The 26318-nt window shown below is 41.9% G+C and overlaps 4 protein-coding genes across 6 annotated transcripts in view; 3 read left to right on the top strand and 1 right to left on the bottom strand.

Annotated features, from left to right (window-relative positions):
* Nucleotides 1–26318, top strand: part of ifngr1 (interferon gamma receptor 1) — a 136702-nt gene that overhangs the window by 71026 nt on the left and 39358 nt on the right. The window lies entirely within an intron of this gene.
* Nucleotides 1233–6606, top strand: acta1a (actin alpha 1, skeletal muscle a). Its single transcript, XM_085164157.1, has 7 exons — nt 1233–1370; nt 2505–2644; nt 2850–3174; nt 5238–5399; nt 5550–5741; nt 5843–6024; nt 6137–6606. The coding sequence occupies exons 2-7, from the start codon at nt 2516–2518 to the stop codon at nt 6278–6280; spliced, it is 1134 nt and encodes a 377-aa protein (XP_085020283.1). The 5' UTR covers nt 1233–1370; nt 2505–2515; the 3' UTR covers nt 6281–6606.
* On the top strand, nt 7511–21598 carry ccsapa (centriole, cilia and spindle-associated protein a). 3 transcript variants are annotated; one of them, XM_085164159.1, is made up of 5 exons: nt 7512–7631; nt 10845–10909; nt 12520–12911; nt 13947–14299; nt 14634–21598. In XM_085164159.1, exons 3-5 carry the CDS (start codon nt 12548–12550, stop codon nt 14811–14813), a joined length of 897 nt encoding a protein of 298 aa, XP_085020285.1. In that variant the 5' UTR covers nt 7512–7631; nt 10845–10909; nt 12520–12547; the 3' UTR covers nt 14814–21598. The 3 variants fall into 3 exon arrangements, with proteins under 3 accessions (XP_085020286.1, XP_085020284.1, XP_085020285.1); XM_085164160.1 differs by lacking the exon at nt 10845–10909 and having other exon boundaries at nt 7511–7631; nt 13950–14299; XM_085164158.1 differs by lacking the exon at nt 10845–10909 and having other exon boundaries at nt 7511–7631.
* cdc6 (cell division cycle 6 homolog (S. cerevisiae)) lies at nt 20606–26292 on the bottom strand. Its single transcript, XM_085164148.1, has 12 exons — nt 26142–26292; nt 24829–25206; nt 24389–24652; nt 24040–24239; nt 23657–23805; nt 23010–23116; nt 22748–22887; nt 22560–22660; nt 22327–22394; nt 22040–22218; nt 21046–21186; nt 20606–20923 (listed from the first exon to the last, which is right to left on the bottom strand). Exons 2-12 carry the CDS (start codon nt 25193–25195, stop codon nt 20831–20833), a joined length of 1809 nt encoding a protein of 602 aa, XP_085020274.1. The 5' UTR covers nt 25196–25206; nt 26142–26292; the 3' UTR covers nt 20606–20830.

The following is a 26318-nucleotide window of genomic DNA, read 5'->3' as shown; positions in this document are numbered from 1 at the left end:
CAGGCAGTTGCTATCAGCTCCGTGGTTGTATTAACCATATTATGTTTATTAAAAACCATTGCTCCATATTTTGATAGCATCTCCTATAGAGGAGTGAAGGTTTCTCATAAAGTGTCATGAGGCTGGTTTTGACCTTTTGCCTGCTGCTGAGGCAAGAACAATATTAACCGTATTAAAGAGAGGCATGTCTGTCTGAATATTGTCTGTAAGAGCGAAGGCATTTTAACACCAAATGTTTGAGTGACGTCGTCTTCACATTTGGATTCATGATTACAGTCTTGTGTCAAGTCATCGTCGATTTAAAAACTGGCCTCACTCCCATGAATCTTGACACCTCAGCGGAGCTCACAACAGTTGGATAAACACAGCCGGGACTATTGGCTCAGTTTTTATCCCTCTGAGGATTTTTGTCTCAGTTTGCAGCTGTCCAGAGTGTTGGAGGTCCCGGCCTTTCTTGTTTTAAAAAGCAGAGCATGAATGTCTGCTGCTTGTACATAGAAGTTCAAACTGAAAAACAAAAAATAAATCTCTAATCGTAATGACAATAATAAAGTTTGTTTTTTTCTAATATGAATTGTCCTGAGTTGTCCTGTTAAACTTTCATTTGGGAGCATCTCCAGAGGTAGAATGGGTCACCTGCTAATCCCCAGCTTCTGCAATCTGTGAAGTGTCCTTGGATGACATACTGAACCCCATATTGCCCCTGATGCGCTCATCAGTGTGTGCATGATAGCTAAAAAGTGCTTTAAGTGCTTAGAGTACAGTGGCGTGTGAATGGGTATCAGAGCGTTATGTAAGTGTAAAAGTGCTTTGAGTGCTCAGTAAAAGTAGAAAGTATTACACTTCTCATGTAATGTGCTGTTTGTTTTCTGTTTTTTTTAACTGTCACTTTCGTTATGCCTTCACTTAAAACACAAAAAAGTAAAGTCATAACTCGGTTAACACATGAAACACTAAAAAATGAAAAAGCTTTGAAGTACTGAATGGTTTGTGTGCGTGTACTGTGCGTTTGTGTAAGTAGCAGCAGTTATTCTACAGGTGACGGTCGGTGCGTCGCTCTGGTCTAGCTCCATACACGGGCTCGTGCGCTCCGCGGCAGCCTCGCGGGGACTTCCTCTCCATATATGGCCCACTTGGCCCGCGAGGCTCTACATGCATGCATGCGACGACCCTCGCGCGCGACCAAATATGGACGAAGGGCCAGTTGAATTCCTATCGAATACTCGGACATTCCAAACTACTGGGAAAAAGCTCTCCGGGTGGTATGGAGCAGAAGGTGTATATAAGGACCGTGGTGGTCGTAGCCTGTCACCCCAACACCAGCTGGCAGCCAACAAGGTTCCCTCAGTGACAGCCCGAGACACGCAGAGGTAAGCGGCTTGGAGGAGAGAGGTTCCCTGGTGGAGAGAGGGTTAATAGTTGTAGCAGTAGTTAGGTGGAGTTACTGTTAATGGAGACTGCCTTCTTGCTAGGTTAAGTGAATGAGACAGATGGAGAATAATCTGGATTTAATGGTTAAGTGAAGGGAGCTGGCAGTGAACCACAGTCTGCTTAAGCTCAGCTTTTGTTGCGACAGGTAGTTAATGGAAAGACTGGGTTGTGTTCAAATGCTGTTAGAGATTTGTAACACTTGTAACTTTAGCTTGGAATACAATGTGTATTTTAACATTTTATGATGAAAAGTGATAATAACAAATGCTGTAATAAAACTGACATGTCTATTCGTTTACTAATATTTATCATAATTAGTTACGAGTACGTTAGTTGACACTTATCAGCACATCAGTGCTTTTTGCTTTAGTTTCAGAGTGTTTACTAGTGAATAGAAAACACTGAATCCAGCAACAATACATATACTTTTTAAAGCAGCTTTTGAAGGATGATTCCTTTACAAGGGCACTATAATGCATATCAAGAAAAGACGAAACCAGATTTTGAAGTTTATGGGGGACATGTGAAGGCATCATTAAACTAATGGGGATTTAATAGCGTTTCTGTTTGCAGCTTAATGCCTTTGTGTCCTGGCAGGTTGTGTAAATTGTTATGACACAATCTAAACACTGGAGGCTTGAGAGAGGAGACGAGGAGAAGTTATAGTTATTAGTGATTATTAGTGAAACAGAACAGGGGAGTCAGTGGTAGTAAAGCACAGTGTCATACACTTTTTTGGTCATTTAGTTCATTGTAGTGTAATAATTTATGTTTATTATATAACGAAAGAAAGAAACCAAAACGTTATTACAATTAAAAAACTGCTTGGAATTAACATCAACCTAAAACTTTCAGATTAAAAACAGTAGGCTGTTGAGTTTTTAGTCAAAATTTAAAAAGGCAACAAAACATACTCAACAAAGTGACACTAGTATTAGCGTTAAAATAATTTGTCTATTAAGAGAAAATTAAATTAATATCTAACATGCAACTGGTGTTTTGTTCAGTGTGTTAAGTGCTGTTCAGTAATCCTGCTGTACAGAAAGTCATCACATTTGACTTTCCTCCTCCAGAATCCGCAGACATGTGTGACGACGATGAGACCACCGCCCTTGTGTGCGACAATGGCTCCGGCCTGGTGAAGGCTGGCTTCGCTGGAGATGATGCTCCCAGGGCTGTGTTCCCCTCTATTGTTGGTCGCCCCCGTCACCAGGTACGCAAGGGCAATAAATCTCACAAAAAAAGGAAACTCATTCTTGCTTTTCTTTTTCTTACGTGCCTTGCAGTGTATCTTAGACCTACTTCTTTACAGAGTAATTGCTGTTTGAAACTCTTGGACTCATTATATTACAACAAATTAAATACAGACATCAATAAATATAAATTTCAGACCTAACTTGCTTTCCTCCCCTCCTCAGGGTGTAATGGTCGGTATGGGTCAGAAGGACTCCTATGTGGGTGATGAGGCCCAGAGCAAGAGGGGCATCCTGACTCTGAAATATCCCATTGAGCACGGCATCATCACCAACTGGGATGACATGGAGAAGATCTGGCACCACACCTTCTACAACGAGCTGCGCGTAGCTCCTGAGGAACACCCCACCCTGCTGACTGAGGCCCCCCTTAACCCCAAAGCCAACAGGGAGAAGATGACCCAGATCATGTTTGAGACCTTCAATGTCCCTGCCATGTATGTGGCCATCCAGGCTGTGCTGTCCCTTTATGCTTCCGGCCGTACCACTGGTGAGTCTGAGCTTCACAGAAATACAAGCTTCCTTGTCTTCAAGACAGTATTTCTTTCTCATTTAAAAAACACTTAAGAAAAATCAATAATATCAATATTAGACTGTCAATTTATCACCAAAATTATTTGCGGATTATACATTGCAGTCTATTATGTTTTGGAACAAAGCCACAGTTTTTTGTAGTTTTGCATCGCTACATCGCCACAGTGCATTGTAAATAAAACAATCAATATGTCATTGCAGTGCACACTTTTAGCTTTAATTCAAGAAGTTTTCCAAAGTTTGACATGAACACTGTTTATGCACAGTGCCCCATTTGCAGAGGTTCAACATTAATGAGACAAACTAACATTAATTTAAGTATAAAGACACTTTTTATTACTTAATATTGCAACAACTATCTACCTGAAGTCCAGAACCTACGGACATCACCAAATGTTGTGCTTCCTCCCTTGAGTTCCTCTGCTAGACCTTTGCTGCAGATGCTTTCAGTTGCTCCCTGTTTGGGTTTCTCTGCATTCAGTTTTGTGTTTTATAACAGAAAAGCCTGCTCTGTTGAAATCAGGTGACTGAGTTGGCCATTGACGAATATCTAATTTCTTTAGCTTGAGTAACTGTTGGTTTGATTTGCAGCGTGCTTTGAGTCATTATCCATTTGCTCTGTGTCTGTCTGACCAGCATTTAGCTGAATATGAGCAGCGATTATAGCCCTGCACTCCATAATTTATTCTGCTTCTTCTATCAGCAGTCATATCATCAATAAACACTAGTGGCCCGGTTCCACTGGCAGCCATACATATCCATGCCACACCATGCTTGGGATCATTAGCTGTTTCCCTCCTATCATGCTGTCTCTATGACAGGTATATTTCAGTGATATATCAGAATCAGAATACTTTATTGATCCCTGGGGGAAATTATTTTTTGTTACAGTGCTCCATTATAAACAAACATTAACAAGACAGACAATACGCTAACTAAGAATACTACAATATATATATATATATATATATATATATATATATATATATATATATATATATATATATATATATATATATATATATATACATAAAGTCACTTATTAATAAATAGCTAAAAAAGAAACGTGTAGTTGTAGCAGTAAACAGTGTGTTAAGTGGATGCGTTGTACAGGGAGATGGCCACAGGCAGGAAAGATTTCCTGTATCGTTCAGTGGTGCTTTTCGGTAATCTCAGTCTCTCACTGAACGAGCTCCTGTGACTGACCAGCATGTCATGGAGTGGGTGGGAGGTGTTATCCAACATTGTCTTTATCTTGGACAACATCCGCCTCTCCGACACCACCTTGAGGGAGTCCAGCTCCATCCCCACAACATTACTGGTCTTACGGATTAGTTTATTGAGTCTGTTGGCATCTGCTACCCTCAGCCTGCTCCCCCAGCATGCAACAGCATAGAGGATCGCACTAGCCACAACAGACTTGTAGAAAATCCTGAGCAAATATAATGGCTTTACTCACTTGTATGGGGATTATATTTAAAATTACATTAAAATTACACTGAAAAACTATAAAATACAAATTCAACACTTTGAAATATCTTCCGATGTTATGAATTCTTCATTTGTGCCTCAACTTGCCATGAAGCTGCTTGTCAGTCGAATTTCCTATTAATTCTGCATCTCTGAAAATTGGAGACTGTGTATAAAATGGCAGTAATACTTCAACAGTTCACACAAAATCTTTGTAAAACCCCTTGAACTAAAGCTGAATGTCTGCACTTCAGTCCCAAATGAATTGCAGAATTTTTGTCCCAAACATTGTGGAATTCACTGTATTGTTGAAACAAATAAATGATTACTACGCTGCTTTTTTCCATTTTGTTTAATGTAGTTTTGGGTTGATTTTTGGGACAAAAAAGATACTTAAAACTGTCTTTTAAGCCTTCCAGTGAAAAAAACAAATGTGGACATTAGAAAGAAGCAGTGATTGTTAGCACTCTGCACCTTTCATGTGACTCATCACATGCGTCAGGTAGAAACCTGTCAGCTTCTCCATAACTCTTCTGTTTCTGCTCTCAGGTATCGTGCTGGACTCTGGTGATGGTGTGACCCACAATGTACCCATCTATGAGGGTTACGCTCTGCCTCATGCCATCATGCGTCTGGATCTGGCTGGTCGGGATCTCACAGACTACCTTATGAAGATCCTGACTGAGCGCGGCTACTCCTTTGTCACAACTGGTAAAATAGCACAAAATAAAACCAAATGGTTAAAACTCAGAACATTACATCCTTTCACTCACTTGGATAAAATTATTTTATTCATCTTTCATTTATTTATTATTCTACTCTGCAGCAGCTTGAATTATGACCTTTGCCCTCTGTTTGTAGCTGAACGTGAGATTGTGCGTGACATCAAGGAGAAACTCTGTTACGTTGCTCTGGACTTTGAGAATGAGATGGCAACCGCAGCCTCCTCCTCCTCTTTGGAGAAAAGCTATGAACTGCCTGACGGTCAGGTCATCACCATTGGCAATGAGCGTTTCCGCTGCCCCGAGACCCTCTTCCAGCCCTCCTTTATCGGTGCGTAGCATCAACACTATTCATCTGAGACAGTGTAACAACTTTCCTTTGAAAGATCACATCGTCATTTCATTGTGTTTAACCTGAACCTCTCTGCACAGGTATGGAGTCCGCTGGTATCCATGAGACAGCTTACAACAGTATTATGAAGTGCGACATTGACATTCGTAAGGACCTCTATGCCAACAATGTGCTGTCTGGCGGGACCACTATGTACCCTGGTATCGCTGACCGCATGCAGAAGGAGATCACAGCTCTGGCTCCCAGCACCATGAAGATTAAGGTACAAAAGCAACACTGACTGGCACAAGATCACTCACCTTACATACTATGACAATGGTATCTGAGGTGCTAGCAGGCAATAAAATTTGTCTCATTTTCTTCTACTTGTGCAGATCATCGCTCCCCCTGAGCGTAAATACTCAGTCTGGATCGGCGGCTCCATCCTGGCCTCTCTATCCACCTTCCAGCAGATGTGGATCAGCAAGCAGGAATACGATGAGGCCGGCCCCAGCATCGTCCACCGCAAGTGCTTCTAAACACGATGCGTCCAAAGCATCAGGTTCAGGATCCAGAGCAGTAAGATGCTGCTGTCCTAGAACTGTGAAACTTCCTCCTCTCATAGAGAGACCTTTGACTTCCACCAGCGAGGATCATGTCACATCTAACCTGTACATAAGTTATTTATTTTTTCTTTTATGTATGTCCTGTTTCTAATGTAAATGAAGATTGGTGTGCATATATGAGTGTTGGCTTCGAGGTATGACACACACCAGCTCGGACCAACTAAAATCAAAGAAACAAGAACAAAAAGACCAAAAAAGAAACAACCCATCAAAGCAAATAAAAGCCAAAGATTTTTTCCAAGTGTGACTGTGTTGTCTGCTCATTCTGATTCAGAGTATTTGTGGATGTTTGTTCGTTTTATTTTACTGGTCTTTTGGATTTTTTCATTATATTCTGAACATTATGACTCTCACACAAGAGACTGCACATAAACTTTGTTTGAATAAAATCTGTAAACAATAATTTATTACCACATATATCAACCCTAACCTAGTCTACAATTTACATACACGTATGTGGCAGCATACCAAAAATAAATAAATAAATTTAAGTCATCCAGCTCCAAACACAGCAGTGAAACATCTTTATGAGGTGTTTAAAGCCTTGAGACAAACATTAGTTCAAGTTCAAGAGCTGAAACAAATCCAGTAGTTAACCAGGCTAAACAATACACTGACTTTCTTCTCACCCCAAAACAAAGAGAATAAATATTGGATACTAAGTGACATATTGTAGTTTCTACAAGGTGGTAAAGTAGAATTACATTCCCAAGTTCCTATTTGTAAAAGCGAAAACCCAAACATCATGGCCCTACAAGAGACCATTTGTAAATAACCTTTTATTTAATTTATTTAGGGGGTTTTGTTGTTGTTGTTTTCTCCTCATATCTTGACTGCACTGATGGAGACAGAACACGCATGCGCGGTCTGGTGGAAGCGTCTTAATGTAAAATCATATCAGTCTAGTACACTTCTGTTATACTTTAATCTAGACAGGGATAAATAATAGACGAGCTCCGGATGTCCAGGATATATATTTCAAAATAAAGCTTCCGACCATCTAAACTGAATGGTTTTTGCCTGAAATCAGCCTGAAAGCTATAATATGAGCAAAGTAGAAGATTTTATCTTGAATATCTTCTTGATTAATCATGTCGCTGGGCTGTTTTAAAGCACTTGTTTGAAAACCAAAGCCGGAAGTTGTATGTGTTAATGCTGCTAGCTTTCTAACTGAGCTGGGCGTTTGGTGTCAGTAAGCAGAGCGATGCTCGCCTGCTGAGAGACGGGCTTTAAATCAAACGGAGTCCCCTGGTACACAGACTTGGTGAGTAAATATATTCCTGACTTTAATACCCAATCAGACTTTAGTCGTCAGCCTGAGCATTTAAATGACTCCGTGTTTACAAACGAAGCTGGACGCGGCGGGCAGGTGAGGAGAACGGCTGTGAACATGGCTGTAGCCTGTTTTCACTCGGTTTGGCATTTCAAACCTCAGGTTTACACACTTCATCGCGTTTATTAACTTCAAAATGCATCGGAGATGCAACGTTTTGCTCTGCTGCGTGTTTACAGACTAAAATCTTTAAAAATGCTGTGAGCTGGGGTGTGACTGACAGAGTGAAAGGCTTTATAACAAGACAGTGTTTCAGTTACAGAAAAACACATCAGGAGATGTGCAGTAATCAGACAGTGACAGGATAATATACACTGAACAGGTTTTGTCCTCAAATCAGATACAGGCTTAAAAAATCAAATATTGGCTTATTTTTACTGAGTAACAACAAGTGTTGATGTATAGAAAGAAAAGGAAAGTGCATGTAGGCGTGTGGACTAAAATAGACTGGATGTTACTGGTCGTGTGGTGTGAGTGAGTAATGGCTGTAGTACAGCTAGTTGTAAAGCTGTAGTAAGCCTCAATCCTCCCTGCTCTCAGGGTAATCTGCTGTGGAGGGAGGTGGGCGGGGCTTACAGGTAGACTACACCTGGCAGAGTTACGTCACCAGGTTTTGCAGGTGAATCTCGAAAAAAACAAAAAAACAAACAGAAAATGTAAACATTTAATAGGTTTTCAATTCAATTTTATTTATATAGCGCCAAATCACAACAAAAGTCGCCTCAAGGCGCTTCATAGATACAGAGAAAAACCCAACAATCATATGACCCCCTATGAGCAGCACTTTGGCGACAGTGGGAAGGAAAAACTCCCTTTTAACAGGAAGAAACCTCCGGCAGAACCAGGCTCAGGGAGGGGCGGGGCCATCTGCTGCGACCGGTTGGGGTGAGAGAAGGAAGACAGGATAAAGACATGCTGTGGAAGAGAGACAGAGATTAATAACAGATATGATTCAATACAGAGAGGTCTGTTAATACATAGTGAGTGAGAAAGGTGACTGGAAAGGAAAAACTCAATGCATCATGGGAATCCCCCGGCAGCCTACATCTATTGCAGCATAACTAAGGGAGGATTCAGGGTCACCTGGTCCAGCCCTAACTATATGCTTTAGCAAAAAGGAAGGTTTTAAGCCTAATCTTAAAAGTAGAGATAGTGTCTGTCTCCTGAATCCAAACTGGAAGCTGGTTCCACAGAAGAGGAGCCTGAAAACTGAAGGCTCTCCCTCCCATTCTACTTTTAAATACTCTAGGAACAACAAGTAGGCCTGCAGAGCGGGAGCGAAGTGCTCTAATAGGGTGATATGGTACTACAAGGTCATTAAGATAAGATGGGGCCTGATTATTTAAGTTTTATATTATGCGATACGTTATCTATATATTTTTACTGAATATGGCCAGAGCTTTAGATGAAATCAAGAGGTAAAGCGTTTCATATGTTATAAATGTTTTGTTTGCATATGATGCATTAAAAAAGAAGTCCCAGGAAAAATGTCAGTTTTTGCATTCATGGTTATTAAAGGTCCAGTCAGATTTAGTGCTAATAACCTCTAATGGTTTTCCCTGATCTGTGGCTAACAGCAGCTACCTTCAGACGTGGATGGGTGGATGATGGTATCATGGCTGTTTTGCAGTTTTTTACAGGAAAAAAAAATGCTTTGATACATGAAAGACAATATTATTATTGTACATTCATTTTGTTGGACTCAATTATTTTATGTGTTAATGCATTCAAGCTAATCTGCTGCCTGTCCTGAGTCATTACCAGTCCCACAGGAGGCTCTCCGAGGTTCATTCCACCTGGATTGAACTGAGCATCAAGTATCTGGTGCTGACTGTTTGGCATCTAGCTACTTGAATTCAATTCTGAATGTATTACGTACATAGTATCATACATTGTATATCCATGTATAATGGCTGTAAATTTAAGTCTCTTTGTCAATAAAGCAAATGTTTATAGTTGTCCCTCTGTCCTTCTGCTGATGGGCAGTATTCAGAAAACACAGTGACAGCTTTGTTACTGTAGCAGCAGAAGAACAGACTGATCAAACCCTCTTAATGGAAATCTGAACCACAGTGAAACGTGACACTGTGTGTTGTGCTGGATGCAGCACAGGGTTAATATCCACCAGAGCTCTGAGCTGACGTGGAAAGTAAAAGAAAAAAAATGCCAAATAGATAATTGGCATGCAGCTTTTAATTTACCTTTTAGTAAAGTGGATTAAAACATTATTATTCCATTAACAATGGAATAATCCTTAAAGGTACTTTTTGTAATTGCCTTCTGCAAAATTCAACTCAATGTTTTTGGATGCTTGTTGCAGTTGGTGTACCTACTGTCCACATTCTTGTAAATAAAAATGTGTTCACGGTTACTTGCCTGGTAAACAGAGGTCCCCTTTACTCTAATCAGCCTCTTCTGCCACACATTTGATATTGTTTAGAAAGTACACCCAAGCAAATAATGTATATTTGGGATATAAAGTTAGTGTTTTTGCATCTTTACATTCTGTTGTTGGCTGTAGGGCTGCAATGATTCATCGAGTAATTCGAATCGTTTGCATAAATGTTTTGCTTTGATGCTTCGTTCAGTGCCTGGCTCTGTAGTGCACAGATGTGTTAAACAATGTAAACGTGAGTGTTTTAATGTGGATCTTGAGTGTGTTTACACACTGTGAAGGGCAAAGAAGTGGAGTTCCTACTGAGACGCTGAGCTCAGGTGGAGCAGCAGCGCTGTTGCTGTGATCACCTTTAAAATCTTTACTGGGAAAAAAACTAGCTCCATCCACACATCTTACAGACACAAATGTCCAGAAGTCGTACTACAATACGCAGATGAACTGTTTACTTATAATTTAACCAGTCTGGTATGAGACTGGTGTTATAAAGCCTGCTGACGGCTGACGGCTGACGGCAGCCATCATATTTTACATGGAAGCATACCTGCAGCAAACACGGGTGAGTCTAAAGAGGGGTAAATACAGTCAAAGGTTTAAAACTAGTTATTTTGCAATCATGTTTTTTGTATTGAGCCTTAAAAGTTTCATGGACTTGATTTCTCAATCAAGATGAAGCCTCCCACTCTCAACAGCAGGTCTCATTCCACTTCATCTTCACCCAGGTTTTGTTCTGTTTACCATTCGGACAGTCACCACTAGCCATCCGCGGTGGCTGTAGCTCAGGAGGTGGAGCAGATCATCTACTAATCGCCAGGTTGGTGGTTTGATCCCTGGCTGCTCCGGTCGGCATTCCAAATATCCTTTGGGAAGATACTAACCACAAGTTAATCTCCGATTCATCCATCGGAGTACGAATTTGTGTGAATGTTAGAAAGCACTTTCAGCATAGAAGTGCTTCTATGAAGTGAATGAGGTAGGTTATATAAAGCTCTATAAAAACTGGTCCATTTACTATCACACCACCTAGAAAGTAGCAGGACTTTGTAGAGCAGCCCAGATATTTCCGTATGTTCCCCAGGAAAGGAACTTTCCCTACAGGATGTCTGTTTGAGGGGAGAGAGAAAACTCAGTGTAGCCGCTTCTGAAAACTGGGGCATGGATCTTGATGCTCATTGGTTAAATTCTTGTCAGTAACTGTTTCTTTGAAAGTGCATCCACCTAGAAGAACAACAAACAGCAGACTTTTAACATTAGCATGAACACTGCAAACGTTAAAGAAGGCTTTGCTTTTTATTTTTATTTTTTTTATAGTGTGAAAAATCATTTTTTCTGTATGCTTTAAATAATTTTATGACATATTTATTCAGGAGTGACCAGGATTCATGATCTGTCTTTTGTTTTTTCGTTCTCATCTTCTTCATCTGCCTCCTACACCACTAATCTCTCCTTGTCACCCCAACCGGTCGCAGCAGATGGCCCCGCCCCTCCCTGAGCCTGGTTCTGCTGGAGGTTTCTTCCTGTTAAAAGGGAGTTTTTCCTTCCCACTGTCGCCAAAGTGCTTGCTCACAGGGGGTCATATGATTGTTGGGTTTTTCTCTGTATCTATGAAGCGCCTTGAGGCGACTTTTGTTGTGATTTGGCGCTATATAAATAAAATTAAATTGAATTGAATTGAAATCATCTCTCTCCATCCTCTTCCTCCTTCAGCAGTTTGATTTCATTCTCACGTCGCAGGAGTTTATTTGCTCAGCGTGAGTCTGCCCACGTTAGGTCCACTTGAAACAAAGTTTCACTAACAGCCCGTGAATAGCGGTGAACAGGAGCTAACAGCAGCTAACAGAGACAAAAACAGCAGTGCTCACCTCAGTGCTCACCTCAGTATCACTGACGTTGACTCGCTGACAGTGTAAGGGATAATATTCAGGCCGAGTCAATATCAAAATGTAATAAAAATCAGGTAAATGCCGAAATTTTGTAGGGCTTCAACTCTCGTCCAGTATAATGTGAGAGGTTGTTGATAAGATGATGATATAAATCGCATGAATGTCAGGGCTACACTTCACAGCATCAGTAAACAAGTAAAGGGAAAGTGTTTTACTTCCTCTGATAGAGAATATTGTTTGTTTACTCGTAGTTGCCATAGTTAACTGCATCTTCATAATGTTTAGTGGATTTTTCACTATGTGTTGGGATTATTAACAACAACAACGAATGTTGAATATGAAGCTGCCAGGCAGGAAAAGAGGGAAACCAAAGAAAAGATTCATAGATGTAGCGAAGGACATGCAGAGGATTAGTGTGAAAGCAGAGGAGGCTACTGATAGGAAGAGACTCTCAGTGGTGACTTCTAAAGGGAGCAAGAAGAAGACGACCAAAGAAAAGACTGCAAATTTGTTTCAAACTGTATTTCATGTCTCCTTGCAGTGATTGGCACCAGGCAATAACGAGAACCATGGTGACCAAGAAAGTGAGGACAGAATATATGAAGAAGTTCAGGGACCCCAAATGGGAGACGTTTTCTAAATGCTATGAGGACTCTGTGAAGTACCGTCTGACTCGCCGGGTGATCGAACATTCCCACAAGCCCTGGTTCTGGGAGGGCTGGGACAGCGGCTCTGACTCCAGCGGCTGGTCAACACCGAGGCTGACCAGGAACAAAGTGGTTCCTCTGTCTCTCCCGCTGCCGCCCACATCCTTGGAGGTCAAGCAGAGGTTGGAGTCAAAGACCAGTCCTGTGCAAAAGCCAGCGTGCGAGGATGGAGAGGCTGACGTGGGGGACCGGGACGCTGCGGTTGTAGATGCGGCACAAACCACAGGTAAGAAAACGGGTCGCCAAGAAGAAATTCTAAACTTATGCTTGATTAAGTTTCTTAAATGTGATTAGGCGCTGCTTCTCTCCCTGGTAAATGTTTTAAACATATCGTAAAACGTTCTGCTTTTGACAAGACATCAATTTGGTTTCCGAGACTTTGTGTCATAGCAAGTGTATATTTTCCAGAGAATTGCAGTTTCTGATTAATATTCTTTCAATTAACTAACCAAATAATTGACTAGCAGTAGCTCTGATAATGACCATGTCAATCATGAGGCGGCAAAAACTGCAGTTCCTGATGTGGCCACTAGAGGCTGGCTCCAAAAGTGAGTTAGTGTCTATACTTGTGTTAAAATGTTAAAACTTCACAGCTCTCAAATGATTTTTTACTCCATGGTCCATTGATCAGTTTTTTTCAACTATACAGTAGGAAACTTTTTTTTAGATAGATAATTATTTAGAACAATGGCAAGGCTGAAATGTGGGCGTGGCCATTTGACCTTGCCATGGAAGTTTCAGTTACATTCTAGTATTTAATTAGTCTTTTATTGTTTTTGTCTCTGCATCATAACTGTACAATTTAGGCTCAGTTTCCTAATCAAGCCTTCTAGCATTAACACATAACAGCATTCCCAGTCTCTCATGCAAACATGGTTTCTTCTCAAAATAAGAAATCCAAACCCATCAGGTGACATCGCCCACGTCCCTCTCAGGTACTGCTATGCCATCAGGGCTCAACATTTTTTGATCCTCGGCTGTTCTTTGTGTTAGCTTGTCAGCAAGCAGCATGATGCTTATGTTACACATTAGACCTGCTAAACATGAGACAGGAGAGTGCCAGGAAGCCTGCTCATCTCTGAACTTCACAGTCACAAATAATTTCATATAGATTGAGACACAGCAGCGCTCTGCAGGGTCACTGTGCAGCCATTCAGCTCCATCGAGTAGTTAATTGGTATTTGGCTTAGTTAGTTAATCTGTTTGTTCAGTCAGCAGAGCTCAGTGGATGTTTAAACGATTTCACTGTGTTCTTGTGAAGCAGCAGTTGTAGAAAATGGTGTGAATGAGGCCGGTGGCAGTTCTGTGGCGGTGGCTCCAACAAACAGCGCACCCTCAGTCGACACACCGACAGACAACGGGCCAGCCGACTCGGCGTCTTCTGATGGGGAGCCGGTAAACCCAGTACCCCGACGGCAACGCCGCCGCCACACGCCACGCTCTGAGCAGCCGCACCGAGACAGTTCCCAGGACGACAAACCAGCCGCGATCCGTAAACCGCCGAGAGCAAAGAGCACGCCGGTGATCAGCACCAAGGAGAAGGAGAACCAGAGACCGTCCAGCCGGCTGGACTGGAGCGAGAGACAGATGGAGGTCAAGAGGACAACCAATGATGTGAGTGCTCAGTTTAAGCTCAGTGCTCATGGCAACAACAAATATACTTTACTCTTATGACCACTAGCAACTTTTCAGAATTACAATCAATAATTTGACTGTTTTTAAGTTATACGTTAAGATTTTAAACACCATTATATCTCAAGAGACAGACTTGCTAACTAGAAAAAAACACGTAGCACATTACCAGCCTTTTTCTTTCTCGGCCCGTCCCTAGTGCAGGGGTCATGCAGCAGAGAAGTGAAACCGTGTCACCGAACACGCAGCAAACATGAATAATAAAACACCGGTGTAGCTTTCGGAAACGACTCCTCTCTCTGGTTTCTCCTCACAGAGTCACACTTCTGATGCCTGCGTTCAGACCCGCAGGGAGTCCGACAAGCGGAGCTCCAGGCTGGACCGCCGGCGGGCTCGATCGGCTGACCTGGAGAAGATAAGACGCTCGCAGCTGATGGTGGTGGACGACCGCTGGATGACAGAGTACATGCGCTGTTTCTCCGCCCGGCTTAGGTAGAGATGGGATCCACCTAGAATCCCTAAATACCAAGTTTCCTTACGTGCAAATATCAGGAGGAAATCATTTGTCATTTTAATTAACCATCCAGAGAGAGAACCGTGTTGCCACAAGCAAACAGCGCTCGCTGCGTTGTCTCCTTAGTTGACAAAGAAATAACAAATAAAGTGAAGAAGTGGGACGAGCTACTGATCTACAGTTGATAAAGTTCTAAATAGTTTATGAACATCAAGTTTACAATTTTATCTTTCTGTACATGGGTCGTTACAAAAAGTACCTTTAAACATTTTATAATAAAGATCAGAGATTAGATTCTTTTAACAGATGTGGGACTATTTTACGTATATCTTTGGGATTTCAGTAATGAAATTACACGAAACAAATCGAATTAACTTAAAATTAATTTAATTCCCTTCTCTCTGGGATCTTAGATAACTTCTCTCAGTTACTGGGTGAATTAGCACTTGAGGCAGGTGGGTGTCACTCCTCATATGAGAAAGGAACAGTTACACGAGTGTGTCTGATCACTGAGCAGCAGAGTTATCAGCTAGACTGCAGTAAGATGTAAGATGTGCCCTTACATCAGCGTTTATCTGCATTCACGACCTTGCTGCTTTGGCTTCCTGATGGAGACAAAAAGCTGGACGGACACAGCTCGCAGATGTTTGTGGCGCCCCCAAGTGGTCAGAAGCTGCAGCTGTAAGCGCTAAAACGCTCCAACGCTCTTTTTTTAATTCAAAATATTTTTATTGAGTATTTGTGGATATCGTTTACAAAGATAAAAAAGAAGACGGAAAACACAAAACTGTTTACAATGAATACAACACAGAACTTTTCATGTTGGAACATTGTTTTCCTCTCTTATTATTTACCAAACAAGCAACGAGAAAAAAAAACAATAACAGAAAAATAACAAAAAGAGAGAAAATAAACGAAACCCCCCCAAACAAAATAACAAAAGCCACAACCCGGGAGGGATTATGATAACCAGCCCTTTCCATAAGAACCACACAGAAGTTAGCTACACCATCACTGAGCTTCACGTTCCCGTTAAGACATCCGACCACTATGGAGAAGCAAATCCGTTAGTCAGCTGGAACATCCTTAAGTTGAAGTTTAGAGAAGTTTTCCAGAAAGAGACCCCAAATTTTATCAAATGTGCCCTTTTGGTTCTGGATGGAGCAGTGGATTCAATTCAATTCAATTCAATTTTATTTATATAGCGCCAAATCACAACAAAAGTCGCCTCAAGGCGCTTCATAGATACAGAGAAAAACCCAACAATCATATGACCCCCTATGAGCAAGTACTTTGCCGACAGTGGGAAGGAAAAACTCCCTTTTAACAGGAAGAAACCTCCAGCAGAACCAGGCTCAGGGAGGGGCGGGGCCATCTGCTGCGACCGGTTGGGGTGAGAGAAGGAAGACAGGATAAAAGATCTTTTCCAGACTTAGACACGACATGAGATCAGCAAGCCACACATGGGAGGGCGGGGCATCAGCTTTCCACCTCATCAAAATAGCACGCCTAGCCAAGAGGGAATCAAAGGACAGCATCCTGCGCTTTGCTCTGGGAATATCATCCTCTCCCGCTTTACTAAAGAGAGCAAGTAGGGGGTTGAGAGCTAGTTTCAGGCCGGTAGCCTTGTTCAAAGTGCAGAAAACCTCCCAAAAATTAAGGGCAGGTCCACCAATGCTCTTTTTTGTTAGTTTCATCTATGCAATAGGTGTACAGAACATTTATTATGGCTTGTGATGGTATAGCCTTTCCCACGTCTTCACTCGACGCCACATTACACGGGATTATTTCTGATGAACTAACGAGACAACAGGAACAGTGTTGTTTTGCTCCAGCATCCTGTCAGAGCAAATCGCTGCTGTCGAGAGAGAAAGAAAAGTACTATCCTTAAATTTCAGACTAAAGACCATTCATGCAAAAGTTATTAACCAACTTTTGTTGTTGTTTTTCCTACGACAGTAACGATTGCATCTGCAGGAACAGTTCAGATTTCTGTTTCTAAACACTTTCAGATGAGATTGGCTGAACTGTGTTTCTCTGCTGTTGTTTTTTGTATGAGAATGAACAATAAAATGACTCTTTCTTAGATTTTCTATACATATATCTACAAAAAACACATCCACGTCACTTTTGAATGTATTTAGTTTCCGCTCGGCTTTCATTTAGAGCTCGTTTTAAACACACATCCTATTTTCAGCTCTCTCTCATGAAGCCAGCCGTGTGTTTACACCTCAGAGTTTGATCGGAGAAAGGCCCGAACTGGAACTTTTGATATCTGTGTATTTTGGATATGAAGACTCGAGCTTAGATTAAAAGAAGTTAGAAACACATGATATGTCAAATAAAGCTCAAATCTAAGGTATTTTTACAGAAAAGGTTAGTTTATTAAATTGTAATCATTGTAATTATTTAGATCAGGTAACTGTTAAGCATACAGTATATTTATTGCAGAGTGTAGTTGGTGTGTTTTCACCTGAGGCAGCTTCTTTTTTTAAAATTGATTTTTAAGCAGAAATAACCTGAGTGTGAATACTCTGCAGGAAAAAAGCTTTTAGGGTAATTACGCAAAACTAGATGCTTCTAAAACTTTTACATGAAACGAGGAGCAGTCATTAAAAAGTGTCGCTGTACTGCTGTCACTCTTATTTTTTTAAAGGCAGCCAGAACGTGTCAGACTTCCAGTTTAAATCCAGGCGTTTCTGGTCCACCAGGCCTGAAACATCAGCGTGAAGAAAAGCGCACGTGTTAAAGCGCTCTGAGTTTGCGGCGTCTGTTATTTGTTGATTTTAACTCAAGATTGTAAATACACTGTGAGGTCATGGCGGTGTCTCGTGACTCAAACTGAGGGCTAATCGTCATTACGTACCAAGTTTACAGCTTTGCACTCAAATTCACTGAGAACGCTCGTCGTTTTCACACCAACCGAACCTCTTCACTCTGAATGTTCACAGCCCTTCGTGTTCGTCCTGACACCACAGGAACTCTCATATTTTCTAACACGTCCAACTTTAAAACCCAGTGTTTGTGCTGTAGGTGGCGACAGAGATGTCCACACACTTTACTGAAGTAAAAGCACTAATGGTTAAAAAAAAGACTCAGTCGTGACTAAATGTTTTGTTGTGTAAGAGTAGCAAGTAGGGTTTCGCAATTAATATGTTTGTGAATTGACTAACTCTGTTAGAGCTGTGAGAAAGTACAGTGTGAGTGCTCAGGGTTCAGAAAGTTGTAAAGCTTCATCAATGTGCTCCAAACATGTTTTATCTAAAGTACTGGGGTCCGTTCTTCGTACCTCGCTAAGTAAGTTAGCTGGATTTGATTGTTGACGATTTCGCGTGATCTTGGATCGTTCGGTTCTCCGAAGCTCATCCGGGACTTGCTGTCATAGCAACAGATCCGTAAGTGTAAACCTGCTTGGGAGCAGGCTTACTTTATGTAAACAGGATTAGATCGCGGCCACTCAGGTATGTCCGCTTCATTTATACGAAAGCAACAGCGATATTTTTCCACTGTTTTTCCATAAATAAATATTATCAATGTAACTAAAGATAATGCAGTATTTGATTCTTTTATTGATTTCATACAGATACATACAGGTCATTTCCTAAAAAAAGGGAAATGTACTATTAATCATTCTGTTTCATGTATTTGATTATTTCAGATGTAATTCATATTTTAGAGTAGTAATAGTAAATTACTTCTTGTAATCAAGATGAGAGATCACGGCTATAAAAGCAAAGGTGGATTTGGGAAGTCTGTCGCAGCCATGTCCTGTCTGTTTGTACGCGAGCAACCCATTGCGGAAGGTGCAAGATTGATAAGGAGAGCATGCAACCCTAGGGCCAGCTCCTCTGCCGGGGTGTGACGAGGGGGTGCAGGACCACCACCTGTCTTTTTTTTTGCTCTGCCCTTTTCTTGGTTGCTGTTATAAACAAACAGATTATTACAGGGTCTCTTTTCAAGAGACTAAAAGCAATATAAGTGATAAATATTACCATTCTGTAGAATATTCTTATATTTCACTTTTACTTGTTCCCATGTTCTAGTGGGTCCTGTTGTGGCTCTAATGTGAAAGAGGATATAATGTAATATAATATAATATAATATAATATAATATAATATAATATAATATAATATAATATAATAAAATAAATTACTTACGAGTTTAATTTGTCAGCAACTTTCTGCCAGCCCTCTCTCCTTGCTTTTGCAGCCTTTGCAGTGTTCCCTTGCGTTTTAATTAAACTCTGAAACTCCTGAAATCCCTCAATCAAGAGTTCTTGCTCTGCTGCCGAAAAATACTGAGCGCGCTCCTTCGACATTTTCGCCGACCAATCAAAGGGTTGCCAATCAATGTTTCTACTATCGATGCGTAGCCCCTTTTAAGCCACCCAGTGATCTCACATTACTTCATCCAGCTGTACTAATCGTCAACAACAGGTGTGTTCGGAGAACCGGAATAGCGAGCTCAAAGTTGGCGCGATGATTTGATCTATGTAGTAAGCGAGGTACGAAGAACGGACCCCAGGAGCGTTTGTTTCTGCGTTGCTTCAACCTGAATGTTCTCATTGTCGGTCAGCGTGAACAGTCAACATCATTTTCAGCGTCACTGACAACAGCAGCTATCAAATATAACACGAGGCATAATGTGATGTTGTTATAACTGAGGACACTCAGAAACCGAGTGATTGTAAACACAGCTGTTAAAGACCTCAGAGTGAGAGTGGGCAAACGTACCTGTAGAGCTGCTGTGGATGCAAAGGTCACGCTTTGGTTATTTATCTTCACAACGCATTTTAAACGTATGAATGTCGAGACAATCACTACAAATTATTTGAGGTGATTTGAAAGTGAAAAAAACTAAATATGTAACACTTAAGATAAGCTGTCAGAGTGGACGTAGGTGGAGAAAATGTTGCTTTGTCTGGTTTACCAGCAACAGATGAGAAGAAATGTGTATCATATGTCTGAGTATTTAATGCTGTCGACATACTTTGCCCACTGTATTTGTATTAAAAACATGCACAGGTTATATTTTCATCCACTTTAATGCATTGCTGTGAATAAATTATTTGAATAAAACCGGATTTGAAGAGTTGATCTTTGTGCCTTCGTGGTTTGTTCACGTCTTGTAATTTCACCTGCATTTCTCCAGGTCGCTGAAAACGGTGCTTATCCCATTTGTTTTACAACTTAATATTCGCCGAGTAAAATATCACAGATGTCTGGATCCTTTCTAATATTTAGGTGCAGGGAAAACACTTTCTGACCCTCTGAAGAGCTCACCTTCAGCCATGAAGCCAGTGTTCCCACTTTACATTTAACCAAGCTGAATATGGACTTTTGCTTTGAATTAACACTCTGGGTTTATATTAATGGTGCAACTGTGACCCAATCCACCCATTTTATTTCCAGCTGCTGAAACATCTGTGTACTGGGATAAAAACATATCTTTTAAGCATCGGTGTATTCAGGGGCTCCACAGCTTTGAGCTTTGTTCTGCTGATTTGTGGACAAAGATGTAAAGTCTCAGTGAAAACTAACAGCATCGTTAAGGAAATCTGTGCAGACAGAATCAGAATCCCGTTCTTCCTGTTTACGCTAGAAGTATATGCAATATTCCATAATATAAATGGAAGTATGAAATCAATAAAATCTTGTTCTCTGGAACAACATCTACAGACTCAGCTGATTTCAGTGAGTGAACATTTGTCCTCAGTTATCAGCTCAAATATAGCGCGAGCATTTCAACGCACGTGCTCAATGAGACAAGCAACAGCCGTTAAAACAGCTTCACTTTTATTCAAAGCTTAAAGAGGTTTCAAAACTGAAACGGTTCATTTGATGTAAGCTCAACATTAACAACATTAAAACTGTACAAATTCTCAACAAAAATGAGAACCAAAAAATGTCTTTGAAGAAAAAAACAAAAAAACCCACAAAACATTGGCTCATTGTGCAACCTTAAAAATGAGTCTTTAAAAGAGGGAACGATCACACGATCACGAGGGGAGTCCTCCGGCGAGGATGCTGCCCAGCAGCGTTCGATCCTTCAGAGCGTTTTCGACATCTTTCTCCTCGATCTTCAGGAACACCTGCAGAAACAGACGCTTTAATCAGCCACTGTCTTGTTCCCTGACAACCCCTCGAGTTTCATTTTTAAGCAACAGAGGTCAAACACTGCACTGAGAGCATTTTCTCGTGGAGCGTCGGGTACCTTAGTGAGACGAGCCTCTTTGGCTTTCTTCAGGGCAACGATCCCTCGACTCTCCAGCAGACTGCAGAGCGACAAACACTCGCCCTGACCCACTCCAGACACCTGCCTCTGAGCGCACAGGCGGCTGTAAACCTCATGGAGCTGAAACACAAACACCCACAGTCAGAAAACACCACCAGTCAACTTCAACTAAAAATAAGACTTAAAGGAAGAACTGTTACAAATTCATAATCCAGCCTCATCACATGAAAATAGAAAGATTTATATTTTCTCTGGCAGAGACGGAATAATTAAGCATTAATGCAATAAGTTTCCTGATTTTCCACGACAACACGACGCTACAATCCTTTAGCAAACTAATATCAGCACTAGGGATGCAACAATACCAATTTTTTCAAACCGATACGATACCGATACTTGGATCTGAGTACTTGCCGATACAGAGTACAAAAAAACGATACTTCTACCACACACACACACACACACACACATACAATTAATTGGAAGACAGGTTTTATTTTATTCTCTGCCGATAAAAAAATAAAATCTTAATCTTAAGCTCTTCTGTTAAATTATTGCAGAGTCTCCACATTGTAATTTAACAAAATATCACTGAACTATTGGCACTGTCTCGAGCTTTCGGAATAATAAATAAACACTTCTGTTTGGAATAAAATAAATACAAATTAGGTTTGAGAATAAAATAAACTTAAATTATTGCAGAGTGTCCATATTGTAAACAAACAAACAAAATAATTATTATTAAATAAATAATAAAATATAAAAAATTATAAAATAAATAATAAATAAAATAATAATTGGCCCCTAGTGGCCAATCTAAAAACTACAACAGAAATGACCAGCCACCCTCTGATTAATGAAATAAGTTGGTATCGGTTAACTTTTACGAGTATGAGTACACACACATTTTACAGTATCGGCCCCGATACCCGATACCAGTATCGTATCGGTGCATCCCTAATCAGCACCTCACCTTTCCCAGGACGATCTCTTTGCTCTTCCCATTGCGGATGAGCAGCAGCAGGCAGCACACCAGCAGCTTCTGCTGCAGGGGGAAACTCTCTCCCTCTGAGCCGCTGCTCTGAGACGCCATGCGGTCGCCGTAGACCTCCGACAGCACTCTCGCAACCTGCGGCAGGCTGACCCGGGACGCTGCAGAACACCAAGTACAGGAAGTTTCCAGGTAAGATTCCACCAATCAGCTGCCGTGTGACTTCCATCATCATCAGTTTTAACTCAAGAAAACATTTCACAACTCACCTTTACTTTCACCCTTTGGATCACTTGCTTTTTTTCTCTCGTCAGACTCGACAATCTCAACTGCTCTCCTGAAATCAGAAACCAGAAAATCGTTTGAATGACATCAAAGAATCTGCACGAGGTCTCCCGAGAGCAGAAACAACTAAAATGCCTAAACGAGTGCAGAATTTAAATGCAAACACAGAGACGTGATTCCCTAAAAGGTTAAAGAAAAAACAAGTCCAAGCATTCACCTGCAGATGTCCAAAGCTTTCCTGGCGTCTCCCGACACAGCTGAAACTTTCCTGGCACAGAACTGAACTGCAGAAGCGTCGAGGAGCCCTTCAGCTGACGCCTGAGGACAAGAAGACGCGGCGCTGATTAAATAAAAGTGATCTATAAGGTTTCAGCTTAAACTCTAAGTCACACAGACTACATTTACCTGCACAAGTCTGTCCTGTACAATGGCCGTGAGCTCCTCCCGGCTGTAGGGAGGGAAGTGCAGCAGCAGAGGGCGACACTGGGGACGCGCCTGCAGTCTGGGCAGGATCCGGTCAGTCAGATCCAGAGCGTTTGCAATACCTGCAAAGACATCAGTGGTCAGCATGTGGAACAGATTTTTCAGAACACTCTGCTTCCTGTGTACAAGACACGAAGATGTGAGATCTGGTGAATTCGGGATATTTGTTGAGTCGAGTACTTACCGATGAGACAGAGGCGAGACTTTGGCAGGTATGGCCATTCAAAGATTGTGTAGAGGACATCCTGGGCTTTGCTGTCCAGCTGATCCATCTCATCCAGAACAAGAAGCCTTAAAGGGGAAAGCCAAACAAACAAACAGACCCAATCAGTATCTCAGCAGGCAGCAATTACAGCTATATTTTCAAAACATCCCAAAAACGCCTTCAACCAGCAACTTTTTTAAAAGAATACCTTTAGTGGATAGTTTGCTCTAAAATTCTAAAAAGCCACACCCTTTAGTCATCGATCATACTTCCTTTTTCAAGTAAATGTGTGATAAGATAATGATAATAATAATTGATTGCATTTATATAGCGCTTTTCAGGGCCCTCAAAGCGCTTTACAATTCCACTATACAGTCACACACTGGTGGAAGCAGCTACAGGTGTAGCCACAGCTGCCCTGGGGCAGACTGACAGAAGCGAGGCTGCCATATCGCGCCATCGGCCCCTCTGCGCGTCACCAGTAGGTGGCAGGTGAAGTTGCCCAAGGACACAACAACCAAAGGTTGCCGAGCCGGGGCTCGAACCGGCAACCTTCCAGTTACAAGACGAACTGCCAACTCTGTGAGCCACGATCGCCCCAAAGGATTGAGGATTTGTTGACTCACACAGTGGGCCCCGGGGCTGTCAGGAACCTCTGCAGTCCGTTCTGGCCGCCAGATGCCTTCAGTTTGTCAGCCAGCAGTGGGAAGACAGCATGGGAGCTCCTCAGACTCATGCAGTTCACCATCACCGTCTGTACTGACGACAGCTCCGCCTGAAGGGACACAAAACGCAACCAGTTACTCACAAAACTTCAACCCTGGCTGTTACATAGACAAGATTATTAGCCTGCACTCAGACTTTAAACTTGCACTTTAAGACCCTCAAACTCTGGAGATGAAGCCTGTGGGGTGCTGCTCAAACTCTAATCTTACTGCAGTAACTGAAAGTCGCCAGCAGGTGTCCTAAAGCACTAAACATGACAGACTACAGACTCCTTCACGCTCACCTTCATCTCCTGCAGCACACAGCTGAGGCAGGCTGTCTTGCCTGTTCCCGGGGCTCCAGAGATGTAGAGGCTGCCGGGAACGTGCTGAAGCGCTTTGTCCTCCAAGAAGGACCGGATGGACGCCCGCTCGGCCTCTCTGGACATAAGGCGCTCAGGGATGGCAGTGTGGAGCGCCTGCTTCACACTCTGAAGCCTCAACTCTGGAGAAGACATGGTGATAATGTAGTGTAATATAATATAATGTAATATAATATAATGTAATGTAGTGTAATATAATATAATGTAATATAATATAATGTAATATAAGTGGGAAACAAAAAAAGAAGAAAAAAAGAACTAGAGTTCTTACTTTCTCCAAACAGTCGAGCAACGGGTGGCTTCTTGTTCAGATGTTTATGGATGGGGCTCCCAGTAGGCGTTTCTTCTCGTTTCGGAGATGATTTGGCAGTGGAAGGAGGCGTCTGTTGCCCCAAGGATGGGATCAGCTGCCGACGAGCCTGGACCGGTGAGTTCTCATCAAAGCCGAGTTTTCGTGGTGAGGCCAGGCTCAGCTTGCTCTGTTTTGAAGGTGAGCACTGCAGGGAGGTGCCAAGGTTGCAGACATTGTCATCACCTTGATGGAGAAAAATGAGAAAAGTGTTATTTGTTATGACTCAAGGCTGGCTTTTTAGGATCTGAAATTTTAATCCTGAATTGAAGTTTTGCCATTTGCCACTAGAGGTACTGAAGGTTATTAGTACACAGAGCTGCATGAAGTAGTGGAACAACTGAAGCTTTTGAATTCAATACCTGTGCGCTTTCGAGGGCTGAGGGGGATCCGGCTTTGGAGACGAGGGGAGGAAGGTGCTGGTGGCTGGGCTGAAGTGCGTCTGGGTGAAAGAGGGGACGAGAGGGCGACTGGCCGCGTTGGGGAGAGAGGAGTGGGCTGGTCTGTGTAGCGTCTGGGGGACAGTGGGGTGGACAAGTTAATGGGACGTCTCGGGGAGAGGGGGCCGATCCGCGTCAGCCCCGGGGCCTGAGTTTCAGGCTTGATTGGTGACACAGCTGGGGACTTCTGGGGCTCCGGCTTCTTGGAGCGGGAGGAAACTCTGCAGGATTTACGTCGAGGGAACTGAAGTGTGGGCTGAGCTCGTCCCTGGGAGCGTGTGCTGGGCATTTTGGATTAACCTAAACGAAGACAACATGTTTAAGCACCTAAATATGACGCATGATTCAGACATTTAATTATTAAAAAATAATAATAACCAATGTTTTGTTTGGCTTTTTTATATATTTATATGCATGAACAGAACTGTAGCCAGAATAATATGATCATAAATATGTGTGAAGATTAAACACTGATGGGATTTACGATGAAGTGCGTGTTCCTATTTGGAAATACAGAAACATGTACTTTTGTGTAAGGGCCACCAAAAAACAACAAAGCTAAACATGTGACTGATTCACAGGCAAATTATTACTAAGCCCAACTTTCACAACTGTAGTGTTTGAGTGGAAATGTCTGCTGTGGGTCTCGAAAAACGGGCAAAGGCATTTCAGAAACAATCGTGTCCCCAAATAAACCTTCCGTTCATTGGTTGTACAAATCTTTTCGCGTCCCTCCAGGATTTGCTGTCCTATCAAAGTCGTTTAGCTCAGTTGCTCTAACATGCTACTCAAACACGAGCCATTAATCGCGTAACTTCGTGTTAAAATTCAAAATCGCAAATAAAATCGTAGCACTGCGCTTAGTACTACACAAACAGCGCAAATTACATTAGTTATATCGCGTGATTCCTGAGCTAACAGTTACCTATAAACAGGAAATAATACAGTGTGCTCCACTAATGGCGCCAAACAAAGGCCTCGGCCTTTAAATATCCGAGTTTACACTTTCACCGGACAGTTTTTTGATCTAAAATATATCTGGTTGGCTAAAAATGACTGCGAATGCATTTGTTTGCAAATACAAGCAAGCGTGTAAAGGTAACTGAGATATTTTAAGAGTGGTGGCAAACCTGCTCTGAAGAGTAGACTACAGTAAGTCAGCTCTCTTCCGCCCGTCCATTATCAAATGTATTTTTCTTTTACGAGTTAAATGCGCGTGTTGGTAATAAACGTACCTCTTAAATTAAGTTGATAGAAGTCTTCTCGGTACAAAGCAAAACGCGTTTTCTTTTCTCTCTGACCGCCCAAAACCAAACCTGCGCCGAATCTCCCGCAACTCTTTCTAGATCAGCTGTCTTTCCCGCCGCTGCCCTCTGATTGGCTTAGCTGAGTGAAGCTCATTGGCTAAAGCG

The sequence above is a fragment of the Neolamprologus multifasciatus genome, chromosome 6 (assembly GCF_963576455.1).
Source record: "Neolamprologus multifasciatus chromosome 6, fNeoMul1.2, whole genome shotgun sequence".
Lineage (NCBI taxonomy): Eukaryota > Metazoa > Chordata > Actinopteri > Cichliformes > Cichlidae > Neolamprologus > Neolamprologus multifasciatus.
This window is presented reverse-complemented; position numbering and strand designations above follow the sequence as displayed.

Excerpts from the sequence above, each read along its gene's own strand:
- acta1a (XM_085164157.1), top strand. The coding sequence starts at position 2,516 with ATGTGTGACGACGATGAGACCACCGCCCTTGTGTGCGACAATGGCTCC. Across the intron at positions 5,400-5,549 it reads CTACTCCTTTGTCACAACTG|CTGAACGTGAGATTGTGCGT; the intron begins GTAAAATAGCAC and ends CTCTGTTTGTAG. Across the intron at positions 6,025-6,136 it reads CCAGCACCATGAAGATTAAG|ATCATCGCTCCCCCTGAGCG; the intron begins GTACAAAAGCAA and ends CTACTTGTGCAG.
- ccsapa (XM_085164158.1), top strand. The coding sequence starts at position 12,548 with ATGGTGACCAAGAAAGTGAGGACAGAATATATGAAGAAGTTCAGGGAC. Across the intron at positions 12,912-13,946 it reads AGATGCGGCACAAACCACAG|CAGCAGTTGTAGAAAATGGT; the intron begins GTAAGAAAACGG and ends GTTCTTGTGAAG. Across the intron at positions 14,300-14,633 it reads TCAAGAGGACAACCAATGAT|AGTCACACTTCTGATGCCTG; the intron begins GTGAGTGCTCAG and ends TTCTCCTCACAG.
- cdc6 (XM_085164148.1), bottom strand. The coding sequence starts at position 25,195 with ATGCCCAGCACACGCTCCCAGGGACGAGCTCAGCCCACACTTCAGTTC. Across the intron at positions 22,888-23,009 it reads GTCTCGCCTCTGTCTCATCG|GTATTGCAAACGCTCTGGAT; the intron begins GTAAGTACTCGA and ends ATGTCTTTGCAG. Across the intron at positions 22,395-22,559 it reads AAAGCTTTGGACATCTGCAG|GAGAGCAGTTGAGATTGTCG; the intron begins GTGAATGCTTGG and ends TTCTGATTTCAG.